General features: G+C 37.2%; 1 protein-coding gene across 1 annotated transcript in view; it reads right to left on the bottom strand.

Moving 5' to 3' along the window:
* Nucleotides 1–19,774, bottom strand: part of LOC127905761 (uncharacterized) — a 44,873-nt gene extending 25,099 nt beyond the window's left edge. Inside the window, exons 1-14 of the mRNA XM_052455784.1 lie at nucleotides 19,707–19,774; nucleotides 19,343–19,592; nucleotides 18,782–19,047; nucleotides 18,265–18,662; nucleotides 18,002–18,066; nucleotides 17,667–17,860; nucleotides 4,883–4,944; nucleotides 4,554–4,816; nucleotides 4,014–4,445; nucleotides 3,672–3,892; nucleotides 3,410–3,531; nucleotides 2,901–2,971; nucleotides 426–2,816; nucleotides 26–350 (exon numbers count right to left, since the gene is read on the bottom strand). Coding sequence (XP_052311744.1) covers nucleotides 26–350; nucleotides 426–2,816; nucleotides 2,901–2,971; nucleotides 3,410–3,531; nucleotides 3,672–3,892; nucleotides 4,014–4,445; nucleotides 4,554–4,816; nucleotides 4,883–4,944; nucleotides 17,667–17,860; nucleotides 18,002–18,066; nucleotides 18,265–18,662; nucleotides 18,782–19,047; nucleotides 19,343–19,592; nucleotides 19,707–19,774 — 5,128 coding nt within the window. The remainder of the gene's footprint in view (nucleotides 1–25; nucleotides 351–425; nucleotides 2,817–2,900; nucleotides 2,972–3,409; nucleotides 3,532–3,671; nucleotides 3,893–4,013; nucleotides 4,446–4,553; nucleotides 4,817–4,882; nucleotides 4,945–17,666; nucleotides 17,861–18,001; nucleotides 18,067–18,264; nucleotides 18,663–18,781; nucleotides 19,048–19,342; nucleotides 19,593–19,706) is intronic.
* Between the last annotated feature and the right edge of the window lie 1,500 nt (nucleotides 19,775–21,274).

Below are 21,274 nucleotides of genomic sequence, written 5' to 3'. Positions count from 1 at the left end.
CATCCTCGAAATTCAAGTTACGTACCTATGTCGGAGAATAAGTGCGGAAACTTTTCCTTCATCTCGGATTCTCTTTCCCATGTTTCTTCTTCTATTTGAGAGCTTCTCCACAATACTCTCACCAAGGGAACTCTTTTATTCCTCAACAATTTCTCATCTCGATCTAAGATCTTGACGGGCTTAGTTTTCATGGTTAGATCCCTTTTAATCTTCATAGGAACTTGTGGCAATACCCGTGAGGGGTCTATCTTGGCCTTTCGTAGCAATGATACATGGAACACATTGTGAATCTTATCCAAATATACAGGCAATTCTAATCGATATGCAACTGGCCCGATTCTTTCTTTAATCTCAAAAGGGCCAATATATCTCGGGGCTAATTTCCCTTTTACTCCAAATCAAATGATGCCTTTCCAAGGAGCCACCTTCAAAAATACTTTATCCCCTACTTGGAATTCCAACGGCCTTCTTCGGCGATCTGCGTAACTTTTTTGTCTATCCTGGGCTTCCTTCATTCTCTTTTTGATCACCCTCACCTTGTCAGTTGTCAGTTGCACCATCTCAGGTCCCAAAAGCTTCCTTTCTCCTACTTCTTCCCAACAAATTGGGGTACGACATTTCCTCCCATACAATGCTTCATATGGAGCCATACCAATAGTAGTTTGATGGCTATTATTATAAGCAAACTCCACCAATGGCAGGAGATCCTCCCAATTCCCTCCAAACTCCAGCACACATGACCTCAAAAGATCCTCAAGAGTTTGGATGGTCCTTTCAGATTGACCATCCGTCTGAGGATGAAATGTCGTGCTCAGATTCAACTTTGTCCCCATTGCCCTTTGTAAGCTAGGCCACAATCTTGATGTGAACCTTGGATCCCGATCCGATATAATTGAAACTGGCACTCCGTGAAGTCTGATTACTTCATTTACATACAATTTTGCCAACTTATCCACCGAATCAGTCTTCTTCATTGGCAAAAACAAAGCAGATTTTGTTAGTCGATCCACGACCACCCATATGGCATCATTCCCCTTCTTTCCCCTGGGTAATCCCGTCACAAAATCCATAGAAATATCCTCCCATTTCCATTTTGGAATTGATAATGACTGTAATTCCCCTGCAGGTTTCTGGTGTTCTATCTTTACTTGTTGACAGATCCCACAATTCGACACAAATTCTGTTATTTCCCTCTTCATATTTGGCCACCAGTAGTTTTCCTTTAAATCCCTATACATCTTTGTACTCCCAGGATGAGTAGCAAATCGAGATTCATGAGCTTCTCTTAATACTTCATCTTTCAAAATCTTATCCTCAGGCAAATAAATTCGCCTACCCATAGCTATTAGCCCATCGGATAACAATTGAAATGATGTCTTTATACCCTTGTTTACCCTCTCCTTGATCTCTTTTACTTTCCCATCTGCTTGTTGAGCCACCAAGACCCTGTCTCGAAGCACAGATCGGATCTTTAACTGAGCTAACAGTGATCCTTCGGGCCCTACACTTAGCTGCAAGCCCATTTTCTTTAATTCCACTATACTTTCTTGTTCCTTAAGCTCCATATCATTCATCACTGTTTTTCCCTTCCTACTCAAGGCATCGGCTACTACATTAGCCTTACCAGGATGGTAATCAATAACACAATCGTAATCTTTTATTAACTCTACCCATCTTCTCTGCCGCATGTTTAACTCCTTCTGTGACATCAAATACTTCAAACTTTTATGGTCTGTAAAGATTTGAACTTGTGTCCCATATAAATAATGTCTCCATACTCTCAAGGCAAACACCACCGCTGCAAGTTCTAGGTCATGAACCGGGTAATTCACCTCATGCGACTTTAACTGTCTTGATGCATAAGCAATGACACGCCCATTTTGCATCAATACACATCCCAGACCCCTTTTTGAGGCATCACTATATACCACAAACCCTTCTGTCCCTGATGGAAGGGCCAACACAGGAGCAGAAGTGAGTCTCTCCTTCAGTTCTTGAAAGCTTGCTTCACACTCTTCCGACCAAACAAACCGGACTTCCTTGCTGGTCAGCTTAGTTAAAGGTGATGCTATGGTGGAGAATCCTTCAATAAACCTTCGGTAATATCCAGCAAGACCCAAGAAACTCCGGATTTCTGTCACGTTGGTAGGCCTTTCCCATTTTAACACGGCCTCAACCTTTCTTGGATCTACAAATATTCCTTCTGCGGATATTACATGGCCCAAAAATACCACTTCCTCGAGCCAGAACTCACACTTATCCAGCTTTGTATATAATTGATTTTCCCTTAAAGTCTGTAGCACAACCCTTAGATGTTGTTCATGCTCCAAATGAGAGTTTGAATACACCAAAATATCGTCAATAAATACAACCACATATTGGTCCAGGTAATGCCGAAACACCCGATTCATCAAGTCCATAAACATGGCCGGAGCATTGGTTAACCCAAATGGCATCACCGAAAACTCGTAATGCCCATAACGGGTTTGGAAGGCAGTCTTTTGTATGTCTTGTTCCTTGATTCTCAACTGGTGATATCCAGATCTCAGATCTATCTTAGAAAATACCCTAGCACCCTTCAACTGATCAAACAAGTCATCTATTCGTGGGAGTGGGTACCTGTTCTTCACCGTCACTTTATTCAATTGACGATAATCAATGCACAAACGAAGGGTGCCATCCTTCTTCTTTACAAACAATACCGGAGCTCCCCAGGGTGAGTTACTAGGCCGGATGAAGCCTTTATCTAACAATTCCTGAAGCTGGACCTTCAGTTCCGCCAATTCCATAGGTGCCATCCTATAAGGAGACTGGGCTATAGGAGAAACTCCTGGAATAGTTTCTATGGAAACTTCAATTTCTCTAACTGGAGGTAATCCAGGCAACTCTTCTGGGAATACATCTTGAAACTCCCTCACAACAGGAATACTAGCCAAACCTATGCTACCCTTTTCCAGCTCTCTTACATGGGCTAACCAAGCAGAACAACCTTTCCTCAGTAATTTTCTAGCCACCAAGACTGAGATTACACAACTTGGAATTACCTTTCTTTCCCCTTTAAACACTACTCTTTTATCACCTATTCCTTGGATTGTCACCGTCTTGGTGAAACAATCCACTTGTGCCTTATGTTTACTTAACCAATCCATGCCCAGAATCACATCAAAATCATATAACTCTAACGGCATAAGATCTGCCCTCAACTCTAATCCTCCAATATATAGTTTTACCCCTCTATAAATATCATCAATATGTATATTCTCTCCCAAAGGTGTACTAACTGTCACCCCTACTCCCAAGTTACTAGATAACACATGCAAGTTATTCACAATTCTATAAGATACAAAGGAATGACTAGCTCCAGGATCAATTAAAACATAAACTTGCATTGTATCTAACTGTAAAGTACCTGCCACCACATCAGGTACAACTCCCACATCCTCGTAGGTCATGTGATATACCCGACCCTGAGTCCTCCCTTCCTGATTTCTGGGCCTCCCGCGTGTAGCACTCGTGCCTGACTGGGTAGGCCTGATAGGACGATTGACTGTCACCGATTGCTGTTGGCTCTGAACCTCAATCCTCTAACCATGGGCTCCCTCGGTAGTTCTACGAGGACAATCCTTCTTTTGGTGACTCGTGTCCCCACAATAGTAACAACCTCTTCCTACATGCGGGCACTCTCTCCATCGATGCCCCTCACTTCTACAGATATAACATCTCCCCGGCATCGCAGAGCAATCTCCCGGGTGTCGCTGCTCACACCTCTGACAAAACGGATATACTGGTCCCTTTTGCTCTGTAGACCCTCCAGCAGTTTTGATTCCCTGTCTAGACTGCCCTCCCCAAGCTCCTCTTCCACTGACTTGTCTAGATCCTCCTGAGCTCCCTCCTGGGGTGAAACTCCCACCCCTTCTCTGGAACTATCCTGATGATGGCCCGCTCTTCCCCTTCTTTGGGAGAGGAGGTCTCCCAGTTATAAATTCAAAATCTCTCCTCTTAGATCCCATTGCCTGACTCTGCTCGACCATTGGCTTCGGGGTATCCTTTATTACCCTCTCCATACCCTGAGAAGCACGTACCAATTCCCGTACCGACTGAAACTGCATGGCTATCAATATCATCCTCAATTCCCACCTCAGTCCATCACGGAACCTCTCCACCCTGTGGCGCTCTGTGGGAAGGTAAGTGGAGGCAAAAGCTGCTAAATCCTGAAATCTCCTCTCATACTCCAGCACTGTCAAATCTCCCTGCTTCAATTCCAAGAACTCCTGTTCTTTCTCCCTCTTATGCTCCCAAGAATAGTACCTCTCCTCAAACTCTTCACGAAAATCCCTCCATCTCAATACCTCCCCTGATCTCCTTTCTCTAATGGTCTCCCACCAAGAGTGGGCACCTTCAACCAATAGTTGAGTCACACAATTCACCCGTAGCTCCTCTGGCACCTGCATCTGATTTATAACTCTTTCCACTTTCCTCAGCCAATGCCCAGCAACCTCAGCATCCTCTTCACCCCGGTAAGTCATACAACCCATCTCTCTTATACCCTTCACCCATTGCACTATGGTGACTATTCCCCCTAATCTAGGAGTCGTATTGGAGGCCCCCGCTACCATTCCTGCTGCCACAGCTCTCACTATATGTTCCATAAAAGTAGGATCCGAAAATAGGTTTGATTCCGCTACCGGTGCCGCTGGTGGAGGTATATTATCTCCCCCCTGTCTGTTTGATCCCTCGGGCATGGATACATCTGCTTGACGGAACGATGAATCATCTTGAAGTCTCACTGACTCGCCCCCTTCTGAGTACACTGATGCTGCAGGTATATGAGAGGAGGTGTCTGCCAAGGGATCCTAGTCTGGATCACTTTCATTACGAATACTCTGGCCACTTCCCCGAACTGGGGATGGATCAGTCCTAGCTCCTTGCCTTGTTCTCTCCATCCTGAAACACATTCCAAAACCATATAATCATTCATATCCCCGGAATAGCAACCTGAGCTCTGATACCAAAATGTAACATCCCCCATTCCTGGGATAAGACCACAATCTCATGTCAATAGAAAAACAGAGTAGTTAATTTTTTTTTATATATATACATATTCATGGTCTTCGTATTTACATCTACCAGAATTTTGATAGAGTCCCTCCTATACCGGAAGGTCCCAAGTTACCGACATGTAACCTGTTTACACTTCTAACAGTTCGCATCTCATAACTTAATTCCCAACCCAATCATCCTGGGTTTCAATTCCACAATTATACTCACACCTATCAACCATAATATTTATGATATGCATTATATAACAAAAATATCATTATGGATGGATAATTTAAATAAATATAAATACATAGACATGAAATATGGTTATATAAACTACAACATTAAATTCATCCAATCAAGTTTAAACATTTATTATACAAATTAAGTTATACAACCATTTTCATGTTTACAAAATACAAGGGTATACTCCCTAGGACCTAGACTTCAAAAAAAGAAACATAAGCTAGGATTCTACTCCTGTCGTGCATGCGATGATCCTGAAACAAAATACATATTATTGCAAGGTGAAATATTTCCATAAATATAACAATATGAATATCTAATAATTTCAACAGGGTAACATGCATTCATATTTCATTTACTTCTCCCTTCTAGTTTATTTTTTATTTAAAAATCTCTTCCTTATTCAAACTATTAATAACCGTTCCCTCTGCCACTATCAACCTTCATTCCAGACTTTATAAGATCAACGTGATTACTTTTGCTTATCACATTACCGATACCAATTTCACTGGTATTGTCATCACCACCCCATAGGAGTCGATAGAAGGCGATCCCTTTACCCGGAATCCTAACATACACTAAATGTATGCTGGCCATTCCATGGTGATCCCCTTACCCGGGATCCTAACATACACTGAATGTATGTTAGCCAATACGTGGAGATCCCCTTACCCGGGATCCTAACATACACTTAATGTATGTTAGTTAGTCCATTCGTGACGATCCCATTACCCGGGATCCTAACATACACTAAATGTATGCTAGACAATACATGGTGATCCCCTTACCCGGGATCCTAACATACACTCAATGTATGCTAGACAATACATGGTGATCCCCTTACCCGGGATCCTAACATACACTCAATGTATGCTAGTTTATGCCTCAAATCACACTTCTAATATTTTCCTTTTTCAGTGATAATTTCATCACTTGGCAATTCACATAACAACTTTTCACATTGAATACACATATATTCAGTAATTTCACATTTCACATCAAAATATATTAAATTATGGAATTTAACTAGGAAGCATAGGTGTGAAACACCTACCTGCAATAGAAGCTCTACTCGTGCTCCCCTGCTGCTGTTGTTGCACCACGTCTGTGGTCCCTCCTGCAAATCACAGGTTTATCTCATAAATTTTCTTACTCAAGGATATGTTTTATAATAACCATATCAACAACCAATAAGTCTTTCTTTCAGTCATTTCTTAGTACTTTATGTTTTTCTCATCTCACTCATGCCTCTAAGGTAGTCAAAATCGCTCATTAACAAACGCTTGGACTGTTACTGTCCAACTATTACTGTCCATTTTTGAATTGTTACTGTCCATTTTTGAACTGTTACTGTCTGACCTCTCCTCGGATTTTTAACTATATCTGGAGTTATAGAACTCCGATTCAAGCGAAATTTATGGCATTGAAAAGGTAAGACATGAGGCTACAAGTTCTATGTTTTGGGAAGAACCCAGTTCTTCCTCTAAGGCAGTCAAAATCACTCATTAATAAACATCCAAAACTACAATTTCTATGAAGGAACTTGATCCTAATTCCTTCATTCTCCTACCCAAAATCTCTTTGAAGGTCAAGAGACGAAACTGTCCAGATTCATCAACCTTTCCATTTACACACAACACATGAAGTTCTTTACTTTAACAACTCTTACTTTTTCCTCAATTCAAGTCTAAGAACTCAATATATAAATTAACATCCAGGCATCAATTCATAATCGACTTGAATTGACTCATAAGACCAGGTTTAGAATATCTTACCTGATGCGAATCAAGGCTTCGAACCCTCCTTTTCTTTCTAATGACAGCCGACCCTCCCCTCTTCTCTTCTTATTCAATTTTTTTCTTGTTAATCCCTTTCCCACCAGGGTTTATTTTACTTATAACCCTTAATCTGGGATGGGTTCTTAAAATTTTGGTGTTTCTCTCTTAATTTCTAAAAATAGATATAAAAACTCCCTCTTTTTTTTCTTTACGTAGCTGCAGATCTATTTTTGGTGAGAATAGGAGTATTTATGCTCTATAATTATTCTTATTTGCATTTAGGCCCCATTTTCTTTAAGTGTATTGGTTCTTACCCCCACTTCTTTTTAGTTTAGTTTATTTTCTTTAATTTAATCCAGCCTTGGTTTTTTCTCGGGATTTACAAGAAATGACCCCTACATGCCTCGGAATGATAAAATTAAATGACACTACTTACCTCATTGTCAGGAATGCATCTTCAAAATATTTGATCAGGACAATATTTGAATAAGTAAGGGTCATCTCAATAAAAGTTCTTCACTTCATTCAAAAACTTTCTTTTATCTTGGTCACACAACTGGGCGGAAAAATATTCTGAAGCAAGAAAATTGACAATATCAACAAACTAAGGCATTGTAGCAACAGAAAGTAAAGATCCATCAGGCTAGTAATCATCTATTAGTGAATAAATCATTTGCAAATCTTTAGATTCATTGAACTTAGTTTTACTCAAAGTAGATTCAAATTGATCATATACTAATTCTTCAATAAGATCTACTTCCTGTAAATCATTATCATCTCCAAGTTGCTTGCAAATGTTGAAAATATTCATTTTCAATGTCATGTTTCCAAATGATAACTTCATCTGTCCATTCCTACAATTAATCAATGCATTAGAAGTTGCAAAAAATGGACGTTCTAAAATAATAGGGATTGAATTACATGCTTCAACAGGTTATGTATCTAAGACAATAAAATCCACAGGATAAATGAATTTATCAACTTGTACTAAAACATCTTCAACTATTTCTCTAGGCACTTTTATAGATCTATCAGCAAGTAAAAATAGGAAAAATAGAAGTTGGTTTTAACTCACCTAGATTGAGACTTTAAAAAACTGTATATGTAAGTAAATTCACACTAGCTTCAAGATCAAGTAAAGCTCTTTCAATTTTATGTTCTCCAATAAAGCATGAAATTGTAGGACAACTAGGGTCTGATGCGAACCTCGTGATCACGTGGTCACGCAACCCACAATCAAGATTGAAATCTGATCTCGGAAAGCCGAAATAGCTCTGATAAGAGTGTGAGACAATGGAAACCTGCCCCAATGCACCAACACTATTGGAATGAGTAGAATGACGCCACGAAGCTAGTTAATTTTCGATAAGTCAGATTCAGTTCGTTCAAGAACTAAAGAATGTAAGAATCACTCTCACATGTTAAAACTAAAAAACGTAGAAGTAATAATCATCAAAAGCTCAAAATTTAGGTTACATGTGTTTAAATAGTTCTTAAAACTAACCCTAATGGATCTACCATTGTGGGTTGAACTGACCCACATACAAAACTAATCCAAAAACCCTAAACTGAAAAGCCCATAACCTGATCCAAACAAGCTTTGGATCCTAGCTCAAAACAAAGTTTTAATTAAGACCAAACATGAAAGAAAATAATAAAACTAACTAATTTATCATGAAATACCACCAGCCCTTCTTTACTTGTGTAGCTAGGATGAATAAGGAATCCTTATAAGAAAAGGATTCTGAAACATTAATGAATCCTTGCCACCCTTGAAGATTATAGTGCATCTCATTAAAGATCCTTGTAGAACTACAAAATTCCCAATACAAGCTGCTACATCCTTGTAGGAAAAGAATTTTTGCCAAATAGAAAGTCCACAACTCAAAACACACAACAAGTGCGGCAAATAAGAAGTTTTATTAATCTGAATTGCATAACCCTTACATATGTTGTTATGCCTTTATTTATACTGACTCTACACTTAAATAAACCCTAATGGACCCCCCTTTGGTGTACTTATATGAAGCCCACTTACAATTAACCCAAATAAGTAATAATAACCCAAAGACCTGAAGAAAATAATAAAAATCTGAAAATTGCCATCCTAAATGCTAGAATCAGATTTGTCACCCTTAAAAAGTCCCAAATAAACTAGGAGAAATCTGATTTGGAAAATTTGTGTTGATGCCCCCATTGATGTCCTTGATTAGCTTGGATTTCCTTATTTAACTTGGACATATAAGAAAACAAATTTCCTCCTTTGTCGCTGATTTAATTACTTTCCTTCCTAGGTTAGGAAAAGCATTAAATAATCCTCTTCTCTTTAGGAACAAGATCTGGCTAACTTCCTTACTTAATTAGGAGAATAAATTGCTGACTTTCTATCCTTGTAGCATTAGGAAAACATAAGAATAACAAGGCTGGTATGGGGCCGGACACATCAGCCCCGTTTTCCACATGAATTGGGCTCTTCTTGGACCTGAATTAGATGAATTAAAGGCTGTCCTTCATGCTCCTTAAATGTCCAAAGCCCCTCTAGGTCCATCTTGCTCCACATGTTCTGAACAAGCCCATTCAACGCTTCTTTAAGCTTCTTTGCCCTATCTCTTGTAATTGTTCCAATTGGCACCTCCAATGGGTCATTGGCATGATTGCGCTTGGTGTTGGGCTGATCCTCATTAGAAGGGATTTTGAGAATAGAACTAGGGGTCAATTCAGTCAAAGGAGAAATTTTTATAGTGATGGGGATATGATGATGTGGATGGTGATTTAGATGGTATCAAATTGAAAATACCTACTTTTCAAGGTAAAAACAATCCTGATACGTATTGGGAGTGGTCAGGTGGATTGGATTTTCGATTGTCATAGCTATATGGAGGCAAAGAAGATGGAAGATGGTAAAGATTACATGACGCAACAGATTAGTGGGGCTGATCGAAGGAGATTCAATATGAGTAAGGAAGAGAAATGGAAGTTACGAGTTTCAAATATTTATGATCGTAATGCTTTTATGATGCTAGATAAAGAGTGCGAGGCCAAACGACTTGCAAATGTTTATAGATAAACAAATAAAGTACTTGAAGAATGGAGAGCTTTAGTTCAGCGCCAAAGGGATAAAAAATGAAAGAGAGCAGCAGTGGTTATCATTAAAAAATATACACGCAAGTGGATGGCTAGACGTGTTTATTTGAAATTATTATTGGTATTGCATTCATACAATATTGTTACAAGCAATTGCGTGCAAGAAAAGAACTCCAACGACAAAAACATGAGGCTAAGGAGTTTTCCATCAAACCTGTTGGTGATTTGAGGATGAATCATCTTGAAGAGAGGCAATGATACAACTCGGACAATAAAATAACAATCGGATTCAGATTCAGACGTAAAATGCACAATTGTCTAATTTTATGACAACAGTCATAATTCGCAATCTGACCATTGGATCGAGCTGAAATTTTATGTAGAGTCTCTTGACATGTCATCCTACCTTGGGTTAAAATTCCAGGTCAATCGGTAAAGAAAGAAAGATGTACTAATGTTTGTATGCCAACACCTAGAGCTGAAATTTTATGTAGAGTCTCTTGACATGTCATCCTACATTGGGTTAAAATTCCAGGTCAATCGGTAAAGAAAGAAAGACGTACTAATGTTTGTATGCTAACACCTCAGTATGCCAGGATATAAGTACCAAAGTGAAGCAGCGATAGAACTTAAGTTTGGCTGACCTGGTTTAACGCAAAAGTATCATAAATTTTGTTTAGCTAAAAAAACAAAAACATAGTATAACAGATATAATAAACTACGAAGAGAAATTGATGCTTTGAGTTTTTTTTGTTATTCTTAAAAGTAAGAAAGTGTTCACCTTAAAACTCAGACACATGGAATTCTGCGAAAACAACAACAATTGGAGATTGGAGCTCATGCAGAGCAACAACATCGAAGCTTCTAGCAAAGTCACTCCAAAGAGTAACACACATCTCATTACCGCTGAAACATAGGTTAAAAATTTATTATGAAATGAAAAAAACATTTAACAAAGTTAATGAGTTGTGAATGCTAACTATATATTTTCTAGAATTATTTCCTTCTTGTTCTCGAGGCTCTGGCCAAGCACCAGGATCTGCTTAAGTGGCTGTTTTGCCTTGATTTTTCGAAGAACATCTAAGAAGCAATAAAAGTCATTTTTTTTTTCTAAACGAACATAAAAAACAAAGAGTCGACTTGTAGAAAATAATAGACAGTGGTTTCAAAACCCTGTGAGAATTTTTTATCCCTTTCTTTTTGAAAGAACACGAGAGAAGTCAATAAGCTTGAAGTAATGCCTTGGCATCGATATGGCAATTGCGAAAACGGTAGAAATTTTTGCGTCAGATTTTAGATCAACAATGATGTTGTTCTCAAGCACCATGTTCACTAATTTGAAAAGTGGAATATCCCTTAGTTTTGTTGATCCTTGGATTGCCGCAAATGAAAGCAATGCCACAAATGATAATTTAAAAGTTATACACACAAAACAAACCTGATTATCCATAAAAATGCAATTAAAATTGGTGGGTTTCCCATCAAATCTAGCTATTCAAGTTTGACAAACTCTTGCATGCATTAATGGATAAAAATTAAACTTTTTAAAGTTTTGAATAGGGTGATACGATCCATGAAAGGTCAAATTCAGATTTTGATGTAAAACGTGCAACTATCCAGTTTTACGGCAATAATCATAATTCTCAATCCGACCTTTGGATCAAGCTAAAATTGTACGTGAAGTGTCTTGACATGTTGTCCTACCTTGGGTTAAAATTTCAGGTCAATCGGAGTTCGGTAAGGCATCTCAATACGAGTCAACAGAGGCTGTATGAATTTTGTTATTTACTTCCTTTTGACTAGTGGACTTCCTATTTGGCTAGGATTCTTTTTCTAAAAGTATGTGGCAGCTTATTTTGGGAATCTACTAATAATACAAAGATCTTCAATGGGCTGCAACATAGTTTCCAAGTGTGGCAAGGATTCATAAATGTTTCAGAATCCTTTTCTTTCAAGGATTCCTTATTCATCCTACCTCCAACAAGGAAAGAAGATTTTAGAATTAATTCTACCTTCAGATTTGATTCTCCTAGCTTATATGGGACTTCTAAAGGGCGACAAATCTGATCCTATCATATTTAGGATATTAAAGTCGGATTTATTATTGTTATTATTATTTTCTTCTTAGTTTAGGGTTTATTTATATTATTTAGGTTTAATTGAAAGTAAGCATCATATAAGTCCACATAAGGGGTCCACTAGGGTTTATTTTTAGTTTGGAGTCACTATAAATAAGGGCATAACCAGACATGTAAGGTTAGACAATTCAGATTAATAAAACTTCTTATTTGTCGTACTATGTGTGTGTGTTAGTGAGATAATCTCCCTTCCATGGTTCTCTAAAGAACTGAAAAATGACTTATCGAAGAACAACTGTCTTCGTGGCGTCATCCTTATACTTCTCGTTCGCGAATCAATATTCGTTGGGTGAGGGTCTCCGTTTCCAATAGTGCTGGTGGCTAGGTACAAGTTATCTTTAGGATAATCTCCCTTCCTTTGATGCGAACCTTATGATCACGTGGTCACGCAACACACACGCAAACACATCAATTCCCGGAAAGCCAAGTAAATCAGGTTTGATGCGAGTGTGACACAAAGATAACTTGTACCTTGGCACCTGCACTATTGAAAACGGAAAATCACCACCCAACAAATATTGATTCGCAAACGAGAAGTATAAGGATGATGCCACGAAGCCAGTTGTTCTTCGATAAGTCATTTTCAGTTCTTTAAAGAACCAAGGAAGGGAGATCATCCTACCATCACACAATAAGTGCGGCAAAAGAAGTTTATTGATATGAAAATATCGTAACCCTTACATGTCTGGTTATGCCTTTATTTAAGCCCATTCAATGCTTCTTTAAGCTTTTTTGCCTTGGCTCTTGTAATTGGCCCAATTGGCACCTCTAATGGGTTGTTGGTGATTAATACTTAAAAGTGCATTTTAATTAAGGTTTTATATCGTCATATTGCACTTAAAGTATCATTAAATTCCATAACTTAAGCATGTTTTATAATAACAAGTCTGATAATATAAGATATTTTTAATTTATGGTAAATGTTCATTTTAAATGCAGGCATATCTCACAATTTAAAAAATTGATTGATGTGTTTAACTATTAAAATTAAGAAGATAAAGAGATGTTGGTTCAATTCAAACTAGAACACCATTCGGTTATTATATCATAACCAGAGCTATAAATCTTGGATTTAGGTCTGGGTTTATCTTGATGGAAAACTAAGACATATGCCTAAAACATTCATGAAGAGTCCAAGATTTGAAGCTGCCATTTTCGAGCTCAAATCTTAGCAACAAAAAAAGAGTCTGAACTTGTCTGCAGCCCAGACATTGTTTAGTGTTCAGCTCATATCATGAATTCTAGAAGTCCAAATGAGCTCATTCCTTTTTTGGTGGAAATCTGAGGCAAATGCCCACAACTTTTATGAAAACTATCTGTTCAAAATCTGATGTTAGCAATGACATTTTGTCCAGACAACAAGTCAATAGCTAGCCACCAAGTCAAAAGGTGGCCACCAACTAAATAATTAGTCACCAAATCAATAGTTTTGAATTTTAGCCTATAAATGGAGGCATTTGCCATACATTTAAGTATTTTTTTTTCAGATCAAGATCATGCTCTTACTTTCTTTCTTTGTATTCTTATAATGCTAAAGTTTTATTTCATGTTATATTTTCATTAATCTCTTATTTATACTTTTCATCATAATTATGTTCTTATCTTGTTTATTTTAGTTTCTCTTCTTCATTATGTTTAGCTAAGTTTATTTGTTAAGGTGAAAAGGTTTCACTAATGGTGTTAGAATAAGTATAATATAAACTCAACATGGACTTTAATGTTTATATTCAAGAAAGTTTGCTATTAACATGTCTTGTCATTTTTATCTTACTCACTCTTAATACCTTGCTTGTTAAATGGTTAATCTAGATTTGTGTTGTACAACCCTTGGTACAACAAATACTTAATCATTTCATAGCCAACTGTACGGTTAACCGACATCTGTGCTATGAAAGAAACTTGATTTGTTGTTGACATAAGTTAGCATCATGAATTCCTGACAATATTTATAAGTACTGGTATTACTTAAATAAGATAATTAATATGATCATGTTAATAATTTATAATGAGCCATTAATGATAAATCATCCGATGGGAACCTCCTTTTTGTGTGGTTTCTAGTTAAGTAATAAAAGGAGTTTATATTATACTTATTTGAAATACCATTAGTGGATTCTCTAACCTTGACAACTGTTTTATCTTTGTTTAATACTCACATTAATATCACATCTCAAAGTTCTTGTCAACTCCTTTTCTTTTATTTGTGATTTTATATAGTTAACCTCTATATGGATCGACCCCGGTCTTGCCAGGTTATTTATTACTTTGACACTCCTGCACTTGGGATAAGACATCAACTATTTGATCATGTCAAGTTTTTGGCGTTGTTGCTAGGGAGGTAAGTTACTGTATAAATTATATATTTTATTTTATTTTATTTTTCTTTTCATATTTTTCCTTTCTAATTTTGTTTCTTTTTTTTTCTTTTACACTTGTATGAGAGTTTGGTCATGCACATTAAGTGATAGACTCTGTAGGGAATCTTCATCTTCTTCAGAAAACATGGCCGAAGAGGATAACCAGTCACTTCATAATGAGAATAACCGTGTTAGAACACTTAGAGACCACATGAATCCAACAAGAACAAGTGCACCATCATGTATAGTTTTTCCTCTTGATGCATCTCACTTCAATTTTAAACCAGGTATTATTAAACTTTTACCTATTTTTCATGGCTTAAATATAGAAAATCCGTACTTGCATTTGAGAGAATTTGAAGAAGTTTGTAACACTTATAATGACTCAAATTATAGCATGAACACCATCAAATTAAAGCTTTTTTCCTTTTTCTCTAAAAGATAAAGCTAAAACATGGCTACAAAATCTTAGATCAGGATCCATTCGTGCTTGGGATGAAATGCAACAACAGTTTTTAAAGAAGTTTTTCCCTTCTCATAGAACAAACTCTTTCAAAAGACAAATCACCACATACACTAAAAAATCAGGAGAAACATTTTACCACTGTTGGGATAGGTATAGAGACTTGCTCACTACTTGTCCTCATGATGGTTTTGAAACATGGAGATTAGTTTCACACTTTTATGAAGGGTTGACACCTAAAGATAGGCAAATGGTAGAATTGATGTGCAATGAAACTTTTAAAGATAAAGACCCTGATGAAGTAATGGAGTACATGGACCTTTTAGCTGAAAATGCTTAGAATTGGGACACTGCAGGTACTTGTGAGACATCGGGTAAAACTCAACCTCATACATCTAGTGGATGCATGTACAACCTTAGGGAAGATCATGACCTCCAAGTCCTTTGATTTGCACACACAAGATTTATTTGGAGGAAAATGCTAAACCGTCTAGAGAAATGCAACGAAGGCTTAATCCTAATATGAAAGAAGTAGTGAGAAATGAAGTCATTAAGCTTCTAGATAATAGAATCATTTATCCCATCTCTGACAGCAAATGGGTAAGTCCTACCCAAGTTGTACCTAAAAAGTTTGGAGTTACTGTGATAACAAATGAGAAAAATGAGTTAATTCCATCTTAGACTATTACTAGTTGGCGCATGCTACATACCTTGTTTTGGATGTGACATCGAGTGTGAAATGTTTTCCCGTTGCGTATCTACATAACCTTCTTTGATTTGCATGTTCAGCGCACGCCTTATAGTAGGAATCCATCATTAAATATGTTTTCAAGTCAGCTAAGAATACTTTCCAAACAAGAAAACTAAAGAGGAGGCAACTTCAGATTTGATTCTCCTAGCTTATATGGGACTCCTAAATGGTAGCAAATCTGATCCTATCATATTTAGGATATTAAATTCTAATTTATTATTGTTATTATTATTTTCTTCTTAGTTTAGGGTTCATTTATGTTATCTTGGTTTAATTGTAAGTGGGCATCATATAAGTCCACATAAGGTGTCCATTTGGGGGTTTTTTTTTTCAGTCTAGAGCTAGTATAAATAAAGGCATAACCAGACATGCAAGATAGACAATTCAGATTAAAAACACTTGTTGTGTGTTGGTGGGATAATCTCCCTTCGTTGGTTCTCCAAAGAACCAAGGATGAGAGATCAATACACTTTATTTGTCGCAGTTGTTGTGTGTTGGTGGGATAATCTCTTATCCTTGGTTCTTTAAAGAAATGAAAAATGACTTATCAAAGAATAACTGATTTTGTGGCGTGATCCTTATACTTCTCGTTCGCTAATCAATATTCGTTGGGTGGAGATTTGCCTTTTTAATAGTGTTGGTGCCTAGGTACAAGTTATCTTTATGTCACACTCCTATCAAACCTGATTTACTTGCCTTCTCGGGAATTGGTGTCTTTGCTTGTAGGTTGCTTGACCGCTTTTTCAAGAGGAACTTGCATCATTTGGTATCTGAATGATACGATCCGGGCAATGAAAAAAATCAGATTTGGATTCTAATGTGCGCAGTTGTCTAGTTTTACAACAACAATTATAATTCCTAATCTGATTGTTAGATCTAGCTGAAATTTTATGTGGAGTTTCTTGACATGTTTTTCTACCTAGGAGTAAAATTTCAGGTCAATCAGAATTAAGGAAGGCATTGCAATACTGGTCAATAGAGGATGTATAAATTTTGTTATTTACTTCCTTTTGACTTGTAGACTTCCTATTTGGCTAGGATTCTTTTTCTACAAGAATGTGCCAACTGGTTTTAGGAATTTCCTAATCTTTCAAGGATATTTAATGGGCAACAATATAGTTTCCATGTGTGGTATGAACTCCATATTAATGTGGAATTCTTATGGTGTATGGAAACAATTATTCTATGCTTATTATAGTAGGAATCTATCATTAAATAAGTTTACAAGTCAGCTAAGAATACTTTGCAAACAAATAAACTAAAGAGAAAGCAACTTCAGATTTAATTCTCCTAGCTTATATGGGACTTCTAAAAGGCATCAAATATGATCCTATCATATTTAGAATATTAAATTCAGATTTATTATTGTTATTTTTATTTTCTTCTTAGTTTAGGGTTTCTTTATATTATTTGGGTTTAATTGTAAGTGGGCATCATATAAGTCCACATAAACCCTAAGGGGTCCATTAGGGTTTGTTTGAGTCTAGAGTAAGTATAAATAAGGCATAACTAGACATGTAAGTTACGTAATTTTCATATCAATAAATTGCTTTTGCCACACTATTGTTGTGTGTTGGTGTGATAATCTCCTTTCCATGATTCTCTAAAGAACTAAAAACGACTTATCGAAGAACAATTGGGTTCGTGGCGTCATCCTTATACCTCTCGTTCGCAAATCAATATTCGTTGGATGGGGGTTTTTCATCTTCAATAGTGCTGGTGCCTAGATACTTGTGTCACACTCCTATCAAACTTGATGTACTTGGTTTTTCTGGAATTGATGTCTTTGCGTGTGGGTTGCGTGACCACTTGATCATGAGGTTCGCATCAGCTGGTATGGGCTCTTCTGAGACCTGAATTAGATGAATTAGAGTCTGTCCTTCATGCTCCTTAGATGTCCCAAGCTCCCCTAGGTCCATCTTGCTCCATATATTTCGTACAAGCTCATCCAATGCTTCTTTAAGCTTCTTTGCCGTAGCTCTTGTAATTAGCCCAATTGGCACCTCCAGACCGTTGGCATGATTACGCTTGGTGTTGGGCTGATCCTCATCAGAAGTTGAAGTCTACCCACATAAGAAAGATGTCATTTGACCCAATAAACCCGAGAGAACTTCCATAACAAGAACAAACATGTAGGGCGATACCTTATCTAAAACCTCTAGATCCAACAAAGAAACTGTGAAGTTCTCTGTTGATTGAGACTGAGAATCTAGTAGTAGAGATACATTCACCAATCAAATTAACCATGCGAGAGGGAAAGCCAACCATTCGAAGAATAGCCAATAAGAAATCCCTTCTTACGAAGTCATAAGCTTTCATAAAATCCACCTTCATAGAGCATCAAGGAGGACCCCCCTATTTCTGTGATAACTATGAAGAAGTTATTGAGAAAGTAAGATATTATCACTTATATTTCTCCCTTCAACAAAAGCAGCTTGGAAAGGCCCAACCAGATCCGCCAATACTCCTTTAATTCTATTAGCGATGAGCTTAGCAATGCATTTGTAAACAGTATTACAACATGAGATAGACCTAAAGTCCACAACCTTTGATGGGTTAGGGACTTTAGGGATTAAAGATATAGTTGTAGCATTTACTTGCTTGGGAAGCCGGCCATAAGAGAAGAAAGATCGAATAGCATTAATAATGTTCGGGCTGACAATACTCCAAGATTTCTTAAAGAAACGTACACTGAAACCATCTGGATCGGGAGCTTTATTGTCCTTAAGAGAGAAAAGGGTCTTCTGAATTTCTTCATTGGTTATAGGAGAGTCGAGGAATATACTTTGAAGATGAGATAATCTTCTAAGGAGAGCCCAAAAAGCATAGAAGAATCAAGAACCATTTCATAATTAGAACCTCCTAAAATCTTCTGAAAGTGACTCACAATAGTATCCTTAACCTCCATGACATCTATAAAACACATCCTATTTTCATTATGGATAGAGAGGATCTTGTTGCGGCTATGAAAACCTTTCACCGAATTGAAGAAGAATTTCGAGTTTTTATCCCCTAGGTTCAACCATTGCAGCCGTGACTTTTTCCTAAGGAAGCTCTCCTCAGCTTCATCAAGCCTCACATACTCCTTCAGCTCAGTTCTATGGATCTCTAAATCTGAAGGATTTGTTTGCATCCGACATTGAGCCTCTAACATCTTCTCTGAAATCTTACAAAAGTACTTGAGATTAAACTATTTCAAAACCCCTTTAACATTTTTCAACTTGTTACACAAAACATACATGGGAGTGTCAATGACCTCCTTACATTATGTCTCAAAAATCAAGGGTAGAAAAAGAGGATGATCTGCCCAAAAATCAAAGAACTTGAATGGAAGCTTCCTTTTCAGCAAACTTGCCATCTTAACTAACATAGGAGAGTGATCTAAGATACCAAAGGTAGAAAGCAAGTTTCCAAACTTGTAAATTTGCAATTCCATTTGACATTAACAAGAACCTGATCCAGCTTCTTCAAGAGAGTATTGTTACTTTGTCGATTGGTCCAAGTGAATCTAGAACCTGATCCAGCTTCTTCAAGAGAGTATTGTTACTTTGTTGATTGGTCCAAGTGAATCTAGAACCTATAACTCTAAGATCTTCTAGACATGACTTCAGCACATAATTGTTGAGGTCATTTTGCCACCCCGACCATGACATAGTGCCTCCACACTTCTCATCGTGTGATCGAATAGCATTGAAATCCCCCAATAGAATCCACGGAATAGTCTCCCAGGAAATACTATAGTTAACAATTTCAAACCACAAAGCTTCTCATTTAGACGAACAATTATCTCCATAGACAAAGGAATAATTGAAGGAAACATTTGATCCTACCATAGTAACGATGATGTACCTTGCATTCAATATAGAAATCATTGCAAGAGCATCGACAACTACATTAACTTGCTCCTTTTTATACATGATTGCATATGGTAAGGACATCATGTCCTTACTAGTATTCCAAAGGTAAATCTAAAATTCAACCTAAACGTACTTGTAATGATGTTTTAGGTGTCAGGGACTTGGACATTATGCTTTAGAGTGTCCAAACAAGAGAATCATGATGATTAGAGATAATGGTGATATCAAATCTTAAAGTGACAGATCTAATTGTGAAGGAATGTTGCCATTGGAGGATAATAATGGGGATGAGTTAGCATTAATGGTTGAGGAGTCCTTGGTTATAAGACGAACACTGAAGGTTCAGATCAAGAAAGATGAAAAAAATTAAAAAAAAAAAAGAAGAACATCTTCCATAAGTGTTGCTATGCATAAAACAAGGTGTGTAGTTTAATTATAGATAGTGAAAGTTGTGTTAATGTTTGTCATACCACCCTTGTTAGTAAACTGAATTTGTGTATTGTTAAGCATGCTACCGAATGCTTTTGTACAAGACAACGAAAAGCTCAATGTTTTACAGGATCATTCAAACCTCTGATGTTCCAACATCCAATAAATATAGTGAACAAAACATAAGGATGCCGAAACCAACTATGGACACAAAATTACCTCGAGTTGCCCCCACGCAAGGAGCCTTAATCCCTTCTTCTTCTTCTAATTATTAGAACCCCTAATCCCTTCTTCTTCCTATCCTCAAGAAAGTCTTTAGCTTTACTTACTAGTTGGTTATTGGTGTTGGTTGAAAACAAAGGGAATTGCAGAGAAGGGCTTGTTCCTTTGGGATAATCATCATCTGAAACATTCTACACTGTGATATTCTCAACTTCAACTTCCATACAATCTTCTTACTTGGCCGAAGAACCCGAGTAAGGTAAGACACTTGTGTTAATTTCTTAACCAGAAGCATCAATTTCAACACAAAAGCTTGCATAAGTTAGGCGTTCGCGCATTAGTCTATTGACATCAGCATGTAAATGAACCCCTAAGCACTAGCAACATAACTCAGTCCCTTATTAGTCCAATATTCTAAGGGAACATGATGAAGCTTAATCCAAATAGGAATTCTGGATAACTCAACTTTAGAGAATTGCATGTTTGGCGTCCATCTTCTAAGGAACGAATGTCTTTGACCATGTGTCATGGAGCATAGTTTAGGATAGTAGAGGCATGTTCAACCGTATCAAATGAGAAGATAAAAAAGCCATTATCTGAATACAACACTGTAAATGGAAGTTTTGGTCTTACAAAGTATCCAACAATGGTGGATTGCCAAAGAGTACAACCTTCTTCAAAGACATCTATAGGAGGACAAAATGTCACCCGTGTAGCATCCATGGAAGGAGGTAAGAAGAATAAGTTTTGGTTTACAGAAGAGCCAACACTAATGCCTCAGCTAGCCTCACATTTAACAGTACTGAAGAGGATTATCAGATTTGGGGGATACACTTTGCAGGGGATATCTCCTTTCTAAGCTATAAAAGAGGAGTCTACTTACTTTCCCATATGATGCTCTAAAACTTT

The sequence above is a fragment of the Populus trichocarpa genome, chromosome 9 (assembly GCF_000002775.5).
Source record: "Populus trichocarpa isolate Nisqually-1 chromosome 9, P.trichocarpa_v4.1, whole genome shotgun sequence".
NCBI lineage: Eukaryota > Viridiplantae > Streptophyta > Magnoliopsida > Malpighiales > Salicaceae > Populus > Populus trichocarpa.
Note: the sequence above shows the minus strand (reverse complement) of the source record. Positions and strands in the feature narration are given on the sequence as shown.